Source organism: Bos mutus, chromosome 3 (genome assembly GCF_027580195.1).
Source record: "Bos mutus isolate GX-2022 chromosome 3, NWIPB_WYAK_1.1, whole genome shotgun sequence".
In the NCBI taxonomy this organism is placed as follows: Eukaryota; Metazoa; Chordata; class Mammalia; order Artiodactyla; family Bovidae; genus Bos; species Bos mutus.
This window is the reverse complement of record NC_091619.1, coordinates 17,303,081-17,319,261: the sequence shown is the minus strand read 5'-3', so window position 1 is coordinate 17,319,261 and position 16,181 is coordinate 17,303,081. Positions and strand designations below refer to the sequence as shown.

Genomic DNA, 16,181 nt, shown 5'->3' with positions numbered 1-16,181 from the left:
TAGTATAAGATGTTCTGAGCTCTTGTATCGATACTTTCTTTCCTGGCCTGGAATCAGCCATTTCTCCTGGTTCCTCTAAGAAACAAAGATCTCGGTATTAGGTGCCTGGGATGTTATTACTTCTAGGCCTTTTCAATGGAGAGATTTAAGAAATAATTGTATGTAGACAAATACATTTATTCACTGTATGTTTTCTGTATATAACTATGAATTCATGCCAAGACTTCCAATTACAATCCAGCACCACAGGGTTTATTTCTAACCTTTTTCCTTCCCACATTTGTAACTTCCTAAATCTGTATATATTTCAAAAAGTAGAAAAAAAAAAAAAAGTAGCATTAATGAAATGTGTATTTTGAATTTGGATATGTAATGTGAAAGAGAGGAGTCAAAGATGACTTGATTTTTGGCTGAGAAAAGCCACCGCAGAAGAAATGCCATTTACAGAGATGGAGAAGACTGTAGGAGAGAAGAGAATTAAGAAGAAATCACAACATCACATGTTGAGTCTGAGCTGTGTATTAAACATCCAAGAGAGACATTGGGTAGGCATTTGGGTATCTGAGTCTGAAGTTCAAAGAACAAGTCCAGGCTGAGATACAAATTAGTTCAAGACAATCAGTTAAACTTTTTGGACAGAAATTATTATATTTCCTTAATCAGTTATGAAAGGATCAAAAATGTATCATATTAATAGAAAATTAGAATACAGGCAGGGAAAAGGGAAAAAACTAGAGATCTGTACTCTTAAAACTTAATTCCATATTCTTTCTGATCTCTTTCATTGATTTTTTTTCTAACACGAGATCATTCTGTAATTACTGTTTTTTCCCCCAGTTGATGATTTCTTTATTTCCATTTCTGTAAATTTTCATTTCTCTAGTCCCAGACCACATTCAGATTTCTTCAATTGATCCAGAAATGTGATTTACAGCTGATGTCCAAACCTGTATCCATTTCAGGAACACAGATTAGTTATATTAGATTACTCTATGCCTTGAGTCTCTTAATCTCTCCAGTAATAGTTGAGGGTGGGAATTCCCTGGTTAGAACTTTGTATTTTCATTGCAAAGGTCCTCAGTTCAGTCCCTGGTCGGGTGAAACTTAAGCTCCCACAAGCCATGGGGCATGCTCAAAAAGAAAAAAAGAAAACAAAACTTTGGGATGATTTGTTCTGGGGAAAAGTAGAGATGAGGTGGAGAGGGGTCAGAATCTGACATGAATTAAATTTAAAATTTGGGGCTTTTTTCTATGGGTGAATAGAAATCACTGACGATTATGTAGGATAGGGTATCATAGAAAAGGAAAGTTCTTTGTGAGGTGTTTCTGGGGACTGTGAGTAATTCATTAAAGGTAGAACTTTGAAGGGGAAGAGAGGAGACTGGAAGAGAAGGTAAAAATCCAGAAAATGAGTGAAAACTAAGGTGTTTGACCTAGAGAACATATTAAAAAGCAGAGACATTACTTTGCCAACAAAGGTTCGTCTAGTCAGAGCTATGGTTTTTCCAATAGTCATGTAATGATGTGAGAGTTGGAATATAAAGAAAGCTGAGCACCAAAGGATTGATGCTTTTGAACTGTGGTGTTGGAGAAGACTCTTGAGAGTCCCTTGGACTGCAGGGAGATCCAACCTAAAGGTTCCGTTAGTCCATCCTAAAGGAAATCAGTCCTGAATATTCACTGGAAGGACTGATGCTGAAGCTGAAACCCCAATACTTTGGCCACCTAATGTGAAGAACTGACTCATTTGAAAAGACCCTGATACTGGGAAAGATTGAAGGCAGGAGGAGAAGGGGACAACAGAGGATGAGATGGTTGGATGGTATCACCGCCTTGATGGACATGAGTTTGAGTAAGCTCCAGGGTTGTTGATAGACAGGGAAGCCTGGCGTGCTGCAGTCCATGGGGTTGCAAAGAGTTGGACACAACTGAGCAACTGAACTGAACTGAAGGTGTTTGGACATTCTCTAATAAGCAGTTGGAAATCATTGACAGATTTCATATGAGAAATAATTGGATAATGTTTACATACTAGAAGATGAATTTGGCCAACAATGTATAGAATAAATTTGAGAAGATCAGGTCCAAGGCAAGATAAACAGTTAAGAGGTTATTGCAGTAGTTGTCCAGGTCAAAAGTGATAACCCAGCAAAGAGCAGTGGTAGGAAGAAAAGGAAAATAAAGAAATTTAGCATATATTGGAGACAAAATTGGTTGGACTTGCAGATTTATCAAAATGGAATAAGGATTAGGTAGGGAGAAAGAAGAGCCAAAAAAGACTGCTGAAATTCTAGCTAAATATAAGAACAGTAACAGATGGACGAGGAGGAAGATTATTAATAAAATATTGAGAAATCAAGTTCAGGGTGCCTCTGAGATGATTGAAGTAGATGTCTGCGTTGACTGGTAAGGGAAATCCAGACATGAAATCTATGGGTGTTGGAGTCATTGATACACAGATGGTAGTAGTTAAATGTGGATAGTTCTGCTGATAGCATTCCATTTTCTGTTGACTGAGTGCTATTCTAAATGGTTTACATACAATGTTTTATTATTTAATTCTTTTAACAACCCATGAAGTTGTCATTTCTCAAAGGAAAAAAGGTAACATACAGAAGAGTTAGGTAATGTATAAGCCCCTAAAGCTAGTAAGTGACAAAGCCAGGAATGGAACAGACTGATTTCAAACCTGAAATCTTAAAACACTGCACCTTGGGAAGCACCAGCATTTAAAGGAGGAGGATCACAGGCAGAGCTGCCTGTAACTATACATGCCCCCTGTGTATATATATGGAGGAGCAGCTAGAGATGTCAGAGGAGAAGTAAGAGCGATTAAGACAGAGACCAAAAGAGGGTTTATTAGATTATTCTGTGTACCAAAAGCCTGGTGGAAATGATACTTCTCTGTAGAAATAGCATTTAGAAAAAACTCGCCTTGACCCTCTGCCTCGGCCCTGAAGGGGCTGAATGGGCGAGTTGGGTGCGATGGCTTGAGCCTGGGTGGCTGCGGCATTAGCTGGAGGCAGTGGTGCGTCCTCCTCGCCCCAGCGGTGATTGGAGCGAGCGGCCGCGGCCCTGGCCCCGGGCGAAGCTGCTAGTGAGCTGACTGTGCCTAAGCCTGGCGTCCGTGTAGCTGGTGCGGAGGGTGTGGACCCTGTGGAACCCACTCACCCGCTCCCTGTAAATGAACATGATGAGTGGCCGGGGCACCCGGCTGTGGCCACAGGCGGCAGGAAGGAGAACCACCGTGGTATGTGTGCAACAGAGAAATTAAGCTCCAGGCTGTGTCTGTTCAGAGTTACCTTGATCAGGGAACACAGATCTTCTTAAACAACAGCAGTGAGAAATTGGGATAGCTGTTTATCGAATTATATCACTCATTCACTTGTTTTTAGCCTGTTTATGTCTAGAACATCTGTCAGTGGGTTGCTAGATCAGATCAGATCAGTCGCTCAGTCGTGTCCAACTCTTTGCGACCCCATGAATCGCAGCACACTAGGCCTCCCTGTCCATCCCCAACTCCCGGAGTTCACTCAGACTCATGTCCATCGAGTCGGTGATGCCATCCAGCCATCTCATCCTCTGTCGTCCCCTTCTCCTCCTGCCCCCAATCCCTCCCAGTATCAGTCTTTTCCAATGAGTCAACTCTTCGCATGAGGTGGCCAAAGTACTGGAGTTTCAGCTTCAGCATCATTCCTTCCAAAGAAATCCCAGGACTGATCTCCTTCAGGATGGACTGGTTGGATCTCCTTGCAGTCCAAGGAACTCTCAAGAGTCTTCTCCAACACCACCTAGAAAGAGGCTCAATGTTTGTGTTTTCACGAGATCAGTTTCAGAGACTGCTTAAAATTAACCCGGACTGGAAAACCCATAGACTTCTTGATTTAGGTGCTGGAGATGGAGAGGTCACAAAAATCATGAGCCCTCATTTTGAAGAAATTTATGCCACTGAGCTGTCTGAAACTATGACATGGCAGCTACAGAAGAAGAAATACAGAGTGCTTTGGTATATAAATGAATGGCAGAAGATAGGGTTTTAGTATGATGTCATCAGCTACTTGAATTTGCTGGACCATTGTAATCACTCTCTGACTTTGTTAAAAAGATATCAGAAGTGTCTTGGATCCAACCAGAGGCAGGGTCATCCTTTCTTTGGTCTTTATGTGGAGAACGTAGGTGGCAAATGGGATAAACCATTGGAAATTTTGGAAATCAAGGAACAGAATTGGGAAAAACAAGTAAATAGTCTGCCTGACGTTTCCAGAAAAGCTGGTTTTGTTATTGAAGCTTTCACCAGACTGCCATAGCTGTGTGAAGGCAACGTGTATAACGACTACTACGTTCTGGATGATGCTGTCTTTGTTCTCAAACCCATGTAAACGTGAAGGTTGAGGTCTTCCGAGTCCATCCCAAGAATGTACACTCTGGAAGAGGGTCTGTGTGTTCAGTTATATGAAAGGAGGACCTTTGGGGACTGCCATTCTAAATATCATGTAGGATTTTTAAAAGCCAAAATACTAATTATTACCTTGTAGTGTGTAAAAGGAATGTTTTTTAAAAAACAAAAAACCCAACTCTTTGAGGATTTTTAACTCTTACGCGATTATGTAGGTCACAGTCTGATTATGGAAGATATTTTTTATACTTAATTGCAGTAGGGACTCATTCCCAAAGCAATAGTCATGACTTCACAGGGAACTAGTAAATGTGGGTTGTTTGTAATAAAATGAAGACTGGGCAATAAATCTGTCTTTCCAGTTGAAAATACTGGTTATAAAGTATAGCCACTGATCCTCTTTCATGTTTAGAAATTCTGTCATTATTCAACAAAATTTTTTAATCATGCTAATCTTTTTTTGGAGGTGGGAAAAAAAAACTCGCCTTTGGGTTTAGTAAGTTGGAGTTTATTGGTAACCTTAGTAACTGCCGTGTGAGTAAGTACAAAAAAAAGGTAGCTCCTATAATTATGGAGTTACTAGAAATCAAAGTGGAGACAGTGACTATATAATACTCTTTCAGATCCCTAAATCTGAAAGATCTTAACCGTCTCAGCTAAGTTGATTTGGATTGGTTTAAATATGGGTACATTTTTTTTTGTCGGAGCCCTATGGCATATGGACTTTTAGTTCCCCGACCAGGGATCAAACCTGTGCCCCCCTACATTGAAAATGTAGACTCCCAACCACTGGACCACCAGGAAAATCCCCATGGATACATTTTTGAGAGAACATAAGTTCCATCTCATGATTTCTGTTTCTCTGAAATAGCATATTAAGGTTATCTCCTAAGAGTGAGAAAGAATGTGGTATACGTAAGAGTGCATCATAAGAGTGGTAAAAGTTTGAAATAGGTCTAACAGCAAAGTAGAGAAGATGCTAATTAAAGACACGTGGAAGGAGGGCCCAGTGAGGAGGAGACTGAATTGTTTCAATACTCTTGGTGTGATTTTTCTTTGGCAGAACCCAGGGACAGAAATATAGGTGCAGTAAAGGCATTCAGGTGGATTGATCCAGATTTAGGATTTTGTTGAATACTTGTGATAGGCTATAAACTGTAGGGAGAATGAACAGTATATGAAGGTTTTAATATGAGTGGTTTAGATAATCAAAAAGACTCTGGAATTGGTAGAGAAAGAATTGAGTACTAGAAGAGACTATACATGAGTTAGAGAAAATAAAGAGACCTTGATGAAATTGAAGGACAGATACAACAGAGTGGGTGGTTGTGGTCAGAAAGGGTGATTTGAAAGTGTAGAAAGAAGTGGTTCTTGGAGGTCACTGAATTTGAGGTTGAAACTAGAAAATGTGATGAATCATCCATATGGACATTAAGATTGTTCAGGATAATGATGAAACTTGGGTTTGCTTGGCTCAAGTTTCCAGATAGTAAATAGATTGGGCCTTGCCTTGGACCTTTAAAAAAGATTGACCGAGGTATGTTTTGGGGCTCAAATTACTTATTTCCCAGGACATTCACCTGGTGATGAAAGTGGCAGCAAGCCTCTCTTCAGTAGATGGGAAGGTGAAAAGAGTCTGTCTACAATAATAATGGAAAGGAGGTTAAGCAGTTTGTCTAAGGTCACATTCTGATTGAATCCTAAAGCCCACACTCCTTCCACTAACCCTGGTGTCTTTGCAACAAATTGAACTACTTCAGCTCAGTTTTTAATCTTCCCAGATGTTTGGGAGAACAGTTTTGTCTTATTTTAGCTTCTCCAAAGTTAATGTATTTTTTAGTGCCAAACATATACAAAGTAAAGTGGAAATCTGCTCAAAGGAACACTTTGAACAGAAACTTAACCTGAAACAGTCAAGGTTTTTAGGCATTAGGTTCAGTAAATTGATCCATTAGTTCGTTTGTCTGTCTGTATTTGGAGTAAGTTACACCAAGTATAACTTGACTAATTTGGTTTTCTTTATTGTCTTTTCTCATCTCCAGCTGCCTATCCCCACCGTTTGAATCTCTTTTACCTTGCCAATGATGTCATACAGAACTGTAAAAGGAAAAACGCGATCATATTCCGCGAATCATTTGCTGATGTACTTCCTGAAGCAGCTGCTCTAGTGAAGTAAGTAAATTCTCACTCTTCTTTGGGATCTAAGCTTAGAAAATTTAGAATTTCAATTTCCCATCCTACCCATTAGTAAGAATTATAAAAGTTGCACATGCTTGAAGATTCAAGGGTATTTTGTCTCTATTGTTCATTATAATTTTTTTGGTAATAAACATATTTTTCTTTTAAAGAGTTTTTCTTCCCTTTTTGAAAACTTGTCTGTTATCTATGCTCTGCCTGTTTTCTCCTTATTTGACCAGGAGAATGTATCTCCTGTTCATACTCTCTGATTGTACTTCTTTCTGTTTTCTTCTGTTTTGTGATTTTTATATATTTCCATTTTTCTTACAGTCTTCCTGAAATCTTGCCCTCTTCATGAAATCTGTGTAATTAGGAAAAATGAAAATATTTACTCCTAACTCCATATTAATTTACTCCATTCTTAGCAAAATTGTATCCAGCATTTTCCAAAGTGCTGGAACACTCGTATTTGATCCTATTTGCCCTGTATTAATAGTGTTTTCCTTGTGTTTCATGCATATTTGTAAGTTGTTTGCTTGGTGCAAGAAGCACACACATATATACACAATTGAAGGATAAACAGTTATGTGGAAAAATAAAAGTAGCCAAATATTTCCTCAAATTATATACTTGTTGTGATTGTATGAATATATAAATATTCTGTTTTATTGACCCATTTCTTAGTATTAACCCAGTCACAATGGAATGATCCTTGTCCTTTCCATTGGATTGTAAACTTGAGATGGTCTACTTTGGTATCACAAAAGATTAAGATGTGATCTTACTTTCAGGTACTAAGTAATAAAGATTTATACACACGTCAGAAGAACATAAAGTAATAACAGTAATAGTACCTACCTTTATTGAACATTCATAATTGATCAGATACTTACACAAAGTGCTCTGTGTACTTCAGGTTGTTTAATCCTGAGAACAACATTTAAAGTGGCTACTACTATTGTTCCCGTTTTAAGGAGAAGAAAACTGACTTAGATTGCTTAGCTTGCCTAAGCTCTCACAGCTGTGGGGGGGCCGGGTACGGGGTAGTGGTATTTGGCAGAATTCCTACCCAAGCCTATCTAGACCCCAGAGCTTATGTTCTGTGCTGCCTCTTTACATATTTAAATTCAGTATAATTTTGAGTAAGAAAAGCAGTGTCCTAAATGATCTCCACTTATGATTTCTGCTGTAAATATCATTATAGTCTGGAAACCTTAACCTAGTGTTTCTTAGACTTAGGTTTCATGACCTAGTTCATGGATTAATATAGGGTTGCCGGCTTTTATTTTACCATGTAAAGATTTTTTTATGAACAACTACTTTGTGTACAGTCCTTTAAAATAAAATTTTAAGCTCCAAAAATGTTTTCAACTCAATGGAGGTTATCTTCAGAAACCTGTAATAAAATCACTTAATGGTGAAATAGTAAAAGCATTTCAGGACAGCGATACCCTTTATCATCATTACTATTCACCATTAGGTTGAGATTCCCTTTATTTCTAAATAAGTAAGAAGAAGAATGCATTTAGAAGAGATAGAATTATCATTATTGGCAGATAATATGATTACCTATATCAGGGGTGGGCAACCTTTTCCTATAAAAGACCAGATAGTATTTTAGTTTTTGCAGGCCATAGGATCTCTATTGCCACTATTCAACTCTACTGTTCTATCATGAAACCTGCCATAGACAATACATAAGCAAATGGTTATGGCTGTGTTCCAATAAAACTTTATTTACAAAACAGGCAGCAGACCAGATTTGGCCTGAGGTTTGTAGTTTGCAACCCCTTGGCCTACATAGAATCAATGAATAAGAGAGTTCAGTTAAATAGCCAGATTGAAGTTCAACATAGAAAAGCAGTAGATTTCCTGTGTATGTTAATAGTAACCAATTACCAGTGTAATTAGGGGATTTATGGAAGGCTTGCTTCTGCCATGAAGCATAAAGGCCACCTTCTCCCTGTAAGTTTGTTGGTGGGCCCAGTGCACCTTTGTGGGCCTCTGCCAGTGTTGAGTAGTCATGGACTAGCAACCAGTTGTTCGTTTGAACTATTTTTGTATTGTAAAAACTAAACATTCCAAGGACAAGACACTTAACATCCTGATAGAGAAACGAGCAAAGAATGGGGACAGGCAGAAGACATATAAATTAAAGAATTTTCAACTCAACTATACAAAGAAATAGAAGTTTAAACGCAACTTTTCACACTAATCAAAAGAGTGGAGTTCTTTTTACTAATGGAAGCCAGGCGTCTCTGTACTGCTGGTGAGAGTATAAATTAGAACCTTTCTTGAAAGCCATTTGGCAGAATTTGTTGAAAGGCTTTAAATGATCTGCCCTCCAGAAATTCTCGAGTAATTGAGAGCCTATAAACTCTCCATCCTCTTTGACCCAGGAATGTGACTCATAGAAATCTATCTTGAAGAAAAAAATCAGAAATACAAAGATTGTCTTCAAAGGATGTACACTGCAGAATTTATTGAAGTTGGAAACAAATGGTTAAATTGTGATTATTTTCTTTTAAATGTAATTAGGGAAAAAAGATTCTTTTTGCAACACAAAGTAATGCCTCCTGTCCCCCAAGTAAAGGAAACCTTACCCAAAAATAACATAAAAAGTATGTAAAGCTTTTACAGAGAAGAATTTTTGAACTTTACTAAAGGATATTAAAGAAAATATGTGTAAATCAAGTGATAGATATATAATTTTGAAGGGAAAAATCTGGTATTGTTATTCTTTCCCAAAATGTAGACTATAAATTCATTGTAATCATAGTCAGAATCTCAATAATATTTAATGTAGAAGGATAAAATGTCCAAGATGATTATTTATAAGAACATTGAAGTCAGAGCTCCCCTGTCATTTATTTGTATATATTTTAAAACAGTAATAGAATGAGGAGTAGAAGACTGTTATGAGTGAAACAGAATATATCCTCACTTATAAAGAAATTGATTGTAATATGGTGTTAGTTGCACAGTCGTGTCCGACTCTTCGCACCCCTATGGACTGTGGCCTGCCAGGCTCCTCTGTCCATGGAATTCTTCAGACACGAATATTGGAGTTGGAAGCCATTCCCTTCTCCAGGGGATCTTCCAGATCCAGGGGTCAAACCCAAGTCTCCTGCATTGCAGGCAGATTCTTTACCATCTGAGGTAAAGTATATGATAAATGAGAGGATATTAGGATATGAGCTTTAGTATTCCATAAACAGCCACATCCTAACCACCATTACCCCCTTTTAAATTTCTGTTCACAGTTACACCTTGCAAATTCATTTCTCTTAATTTAAGGCTATCATTTTAATCGCTTTAATTTAGGAGGGGCAAATGTTTAGAAATTCCAGGCAGGTAACCTAGGTGAGTGAAGTGGGTTGATTGTAAGGAAAAATCCATCTAAAAGGGACAGCAGCTATTCAGCTCTAGCCTATGGCCGTAAAGAAACATAACTTCAGTGTTAACATATGTTGTCAGACCTTCCAAAAATCTTTGTCATTTTTAAGCTAGGTCAAAATCTAGATTCCTATATGAAGTTTCCCAAATTTTAAATGTGTGAAACTAAGTCATATTCTAAAAAATTTATTGCTAGCCAAACAAAATATATCTGAGAAGTAAATTTTAGGGTTACAAATAAATTTTAGCACGTGGGTGAATTTGCAAATACAAAATCTGCAATTAATGAGAATCAGCTATATTTAGAAATCTTAACAAAAGATGTATAAGATCACATTGAAAAAATTATAAAACATAATTGAGAAACAGTATGGAAAACTGAAACAGATAATTCGTGGATAGGGAAGACTCAATATTTAATGATATCATTTCTTCCCAAACTGATTTATAAGTCCAATGCAGTCTTAATTAAGATCTTAATAGTTTCCCCCTATTTTACAAACTTATTTATTTGCTTTTGTACAATTTATTAATTCCTGGAACATATGTTGTGTATTTACTAAGTGCTTCGCACTGTTAATGATCTGAGATTTAGACAACGAATAACACACGGTGTAGCCTGGACACAGCATGAATAGGTGTGGACCAGTAACGTGATGACTGCTGCAGTGGAGTTACCTCAGCTTGCAGTGGGGGCAACTAAAATACAAATTGATTTTGAATTTTGTATGGAAGTGCAGAGAGCTCCCTCTTCTTCCCCCACGAAGAAAAAGCCGAGAAACTCTTGAAGAGTAACAAGGTGGGAAGACAGGCTCTACCAGGTTTCAAGACTGGTTAAAAAGCTATGATAAATAAAGCAGAATGATATTTGCCCAGAGATAAGCAAAGAAAGCTGTAGAACATAATACAAAGTCAAAAACAGACCAGTGTATGTGTATACTTGGTTGCTGTGTGAAAAAGAACTGTTTCATAATATTGCTGGGGCAGATTTGCTATATAGGAAAGATTAGATCCTGTGCACATCATACACAAAAATCAGTTGCATATTAAATACAAATATGAAAGAGCTACAAATCTTTTGGAGACAACATAGGAGATTGATAAATTCAGCTACATTAAAATGAAGACCTACCATTTAATCAAAAGACACTATAAAGAAGGAAAAGACAAGCCACAGAGTGAGAAAAAATATTCTGCAGTCAACAAAAGATTTACATATAGAATATATAAAAAATTGCAAATAATAAGAGAAAGATAATATATTAAAGATTTTAGTTTTAACTGGCTTATATGAGAAATCAAGCCAGAAATTGTTTAAATATTTATTAATGACTTTTTAAAACAATAAATGTTAATAATCAAAACTTATAGTTTTAATAGTGTTTTGTGTTCTTGCAGATCTCTTTAATATCTGGCTTAATAGCAGACAGCTGTATTTTCTTACCTCCTTTTGCATTCAGTCTGTTTTGATAGCACATGTCATGTAGCCCTAGAATTGCTGAAATATATCATTACATATCATATATGTTAAGTCCTGATCGGGAGAGAGAAATCACATACCAGTAATTTAAACAGGGAAAATTTAATACAATGGATCGTTGAGGGGCTTTTCTGCCAGTCCAGTGGTTAAGACTCCATGCTTCCAGTGCACGGGGTACAGGTTCAATCTGTGGTCAGGGAACTAAGATTCCACATGCCACAGGTGTAGCAAAATAAATTTTAAGAAGCTTAACTTTGGGGGGGAAAAAAGGACCGTTAAGTAGGTAAAAGGTAGCTAACTACTAGAAAGAATAAAATAACTCTTAAGGTGATATGGAATAGTATGTGCTGAAAGCAGCTACTACTTCTGAACCTGAGGGAAAAGTAAATAACTACCCCCACCCTAACCCACTCCAAGCTGAGACTCAGACCTCAGGAAAGAGTAGATGGCTGTAAGAACATGCTACCTGTCACTAGTGGTTTAGAAACAGGTCAGAGAGCGCTCACCACTGAACTACAAGAGCTGTGCTGAAATGCTGCCAGGGTACCTCTGTGCTGATCCACTTGAAAATATAACCCTGAAAGAGGAATCCCTACTGCTTCTTCCAGCCTCTCAGTGTCACTCCAGGGCTCTCTGTTGGCAGAGTCCAACTCTGAACCAATGGGAAATAGAGTTTTCAGTGTCTGGCCCCAGTACAAGGAAGGACGTGTTGGAGCTTAGAGGCAATAAAGCAATAACTAGCACACATACAAATCTTTAAGTCCACCAGTACAAACATTAGCAAAATTGTGGCACAGTGGAAGCTCTCTTATACTGTTGGTTTTGAGGGTTGATTGGTATAAAACAACCTCATTTTTTTTTTTTAAGTTTGTTATATATACCCTATGATCTTGTAGTTCCAACCCTAAGCTTTTAAAAACCCTGAGAAACTTACATATTTGCAGCAAGATCAGTGGAAGGGAATTTTTAATACCAACTTTGTCTATGTTAATAAAAATTTGGGGTAATTCCTTGGCAGTTCATTGGTTAGGACTCCATGCTTCCACTGCAAGGAAGCCAGGTTCAGTCCCTGGTTGGAGAATTAAGACTGCAAACCACACAGTCCAGCAGAAGAAGAATAAAGTGAAAACCTTAATTAAAAAAAAAATTGGAAACACTTTTTACAGTAAGGTGAATGAATTGTGGCATACTGGAATATCAAACAGCAAAGAAAAGTAATGGATTTCAGTTATATGCAATGATATAGATAAATCTCACAAAATACTGGTTGGAAGTACAAAGGAATATTTCTGTATACATAGTATGAATCCATTTATATAAAGTTCAAGTTTGGCAGAAAAATAAACTTGTTTATACTTCAGCCAGTCAGTGCAGTCACTCAGTCATGTCTGACTCTTTATGACCCCATGGACCTCAGCACGTCAGGCTTCCCTGTCCGTCACCAACTCCTGGAGCTTACTCAAACTCTTGTCCGTTGAGTCGGTGATGCCATCCAACCATCTCATTCTCTGTCATCCCCTTCTCCTCCTGCCTTCGATCTTTCCCAGCATCATGGTCTTTTCCAGTGAGCCAGTTCTTTGTATCAGGTGGCCAGAGTATTGGAGTTTCAACTTCAGCATCAGTCCTTCCAGTGAATATTCAGGATTGATTTCCTTTAGGATGGACTAAAGGAACCTTTAGGTTGGATCTCCTTGCATTCCAAGGGACTCTCAAGACTCTTCTCCAACACCATAGTTCAAAAGCATCAATTCTTCAGTGCTCCGCTTTCTTTATAGTCCACCTCTCACATCCATACATGACTTCTGAAAAAACTATAGCTTTGAGTAGATGGACTTTTGTTGGCAAAGTAATGTCTCTGCTTTTTAATATGCTGTCTAGGTTGGTCATAACTTTTCTTCCAAGGAGCAAACGTCTTTTAATTTCACGGCTGCAGTCACCATCAGCAGTGATTTTGGAGCCCCCAAAATAAAGTCTGTCACTGTTTTCCCTTGTTTCCCCATCTATTTGCCATGAAGTGATAGGACCGGATGCATGATCTTAGTTTTCTGAATGTTGAGTTTTAAGCCAACTTTACACTCTCTTCTTTCACTTTCATCAAGAGGCTCTTTAGTCCTTCTTTGCTTTCTGCCATAAGGATGGTGTCATTTACATATCTGAGGTTATTGCTATTTCTCCCGGCAGGTCTCGAGATTCCAGCTTGTGCTTCATCCAGTCCAGCATTTCGCATGATGTACTCTGTATAAGTTAAATAAGCAGGGTGACAGTATACAGCCTTGTTTATACTTGCCTATTTTTAAAACAAAATTAAGGAAATAGGCATAAAAGTCTAGGTAAATGGTAAATTTACACAATCCCTTCCATCCCAGGTAAATGGAAGGGATTGTGATCTTGAAGGGACCCACTCAGGTCCTCTAGGTAGCCAGTAGTGTATTATTTCTTGACCTGGGTTGTGATTACATGGGTATTCACTTTTTAAGTATCTGTTAATATATATCATATGTAATTATATATTATATGCAGCTTTTCTGTAAGATTTATTTGGACTAAACAGTTTTCAAATTACAATTTTAAGTAAATGAATTTAAGAAGTTGGTTCCCTTTGAAAATTGAATTGGCAGCCTGGTAGAACAAACCCAGTTAGGTATCAGTTCTGTAAGATTTTATTTACTCTATGCCTTCACCTTTCTTATAGATCTAGTATCCTCAAGAAGTTTTCCTAACTGGTTTTTCAAATTTTACTTAATCTTTTTTTAAATTTAAACGTATTTATTTTTGATCGGAGGATAATTGTTCCATAATTTTGTGTTGGCCCTGCCATATATCAGCATGAATCAGCCACAGGTACATGTATGTCCCTTCCCTGTTGAGCCTTGCTCCCATCCCCTACCCCACCCTTCCTGACTTTTCTTCCCCAGTCTGGATTAAGCAGGTCTTCTTTGCTATCATTATACCTACCGCTTCTTTTGTCATAGCCCCTAACACACCGCTTTATAATTGATATACTTGCTTTTTGTCACCAGTTTCTATCTCCCAGACTTCGAGCTTCTGCTCCCAGCACAATGCTTGTCACTTCATAGGTGGTTGGTTAGCTTGATGCATGGATGGAAATACCATGGAGTGCTATAAAGCTGTGTTTCTTAGGTGTAGGCCTAGTTATTCATTGGTGGGTCCATGGATATAGTTTAAAGCGTCATTGGATTGTCTAAGCATATTGAATATCATCTGTATGATCACCTTATTAGCAGTTCTGTGAGTCATTTTCAGTGGCTCTATTGTGTGTTTGTATTTTGGTATAAGACAGTGTTACTTTATCAGAGGCTAATGAGGAAAGGTTAAAGGTAACTTTAAATAATTGTATCAGTTGAAGGCACTAATAATTTTAGCATACACTAAAGAAATAAATTTGTAGTAGTTCAAATGGATAAAAATGGTGAAATACAGAATGATAATGGTATTATGGTCTTAAAAAAGTTTCAAACAATGTATACAGTATCATATTTGCATTGCAATTTGGTTTCAACAAAATATCAGTTATAACTTTAAATCAGTGTTTATATGAATGGTATTTACTATATTTTTGTTTAATTTGAAAATTTTGACTTGTAGTTGTTGAAGAACTATAAAATGTTTTCCAGAGAATCATATAGGGTAAAAAGATATAGAGACTTTGTGATCATCTTCATAAGCAATCCAAGAGAATTTACAGACTTATGAGGGTTCAGTGAGGTTGCTGAATACAGATCAACATATAGAATCAGTAGCATTTCAGTTGGAGAAGGCAATGGCAACCCACTCCGGTACTCTTGCCTGGAGAATCCCAGGGACAGGGGAGCCTGGTGGGCTGCCGTCTATGGGGTTGCACAGAGTTGGACACGACTGAAGTGACTTAACAGCAGCAGCAGCATTTCAGTATATCAGATATAACCAGTTATAATAAAATGATATTATTAACAGTAACAAAAAAGCTCTAGATACCTAGAATAAAAGTGTGTTGAGACCTTTATGGAGAAAACTGTAAACTTTCAAAAAGATAAAAATCAACATATAAATACAGTACACTTTAATCAAGTTCCCAATAGGATATTTTAAGAAATTTGTTATACTGATTGTAAAATTCATATAGAGGAGTCATTGTCTTAGGAGTAGCCAAAACTGTTGATAAAAAGCAAGTAGGGGACTTCCCTGGTGGTACAGTGGATAAGAATCCACCTGCCAGTGCAGGGAACACAGGTCCAACCCCTGGTCCAGGAAGATTCCACATCCCTCAGAGCATCTAAATGCTTTGTGCCGTAACTCCTGAGCCAGTGCTCTAAGCCCATGAATCACAATTGCTGAGGCCTATGTGCCTAGAGCCTGTACTCCACAGCTAGAGAAGTGAGCACACTGAGAAGCCTGAGCACCTCAACAAAGAGTAGCCCCTGCTCACTGCAATTGGACAAAGCCTGCAAGCAGCAGTGAAGACCCAGTGCAACCAAAAATAAATAAATTTAACAAAACAACCAAGTAGGTCTTAACCTATGAAATATCAAGAGTTATTATTTGGTTTAGTTTCTAATACATGTTTTTAGTGATATTGTGTGTGGAGGGATGATGGGATGGCTGAAATAGCTCTGCCTGTAATTTCATGACCTGTATTTTTGACAAAGTGATAAATAAAAAAGTGAGATTATTCTCAATAAAAATCTGATATAGGGAAAAATAATTATTATTTGGTACAGTAATTAAAAGAGG

At 37.7% G+C, this 16,181-nt stretch overlaps 1 protein-coding gene and 1 pseudogene across 8 annotated transcripts in view; both read left to right on the top strand.

Moving 5' to 3' along the window:
* The window catches only part of RPRD2 (regulation of nuclear pre-mRNA domain containing 2), a 96,833-nt gene that overhangs the window by 42,454 nt on the left and 38,198 nt on the right, over nucleotides 1-16,181 (top strand). For all 8 annotated transcript variants that reach the window (XM_070367155.1, XM_070367154.1, XM_005894898.2 and 5 more), the window contains exon 2: nucleotides 6,439-6,568. In XM_070367155.1, coding sequence (XP_070223256.1) covers nucleotides 6,439-6,568 — 130 coding nt within the window. The remainder of the gene's footprint in view (nucleotides 1-6,438; nucleotides 6,569-16,181) is intronic.
* Nucleotides 3,401-4,832, top strand: LOC102283103 (protein-L-histidine N-pros-methyltransferase pseudogene; annotated as a pseudogene).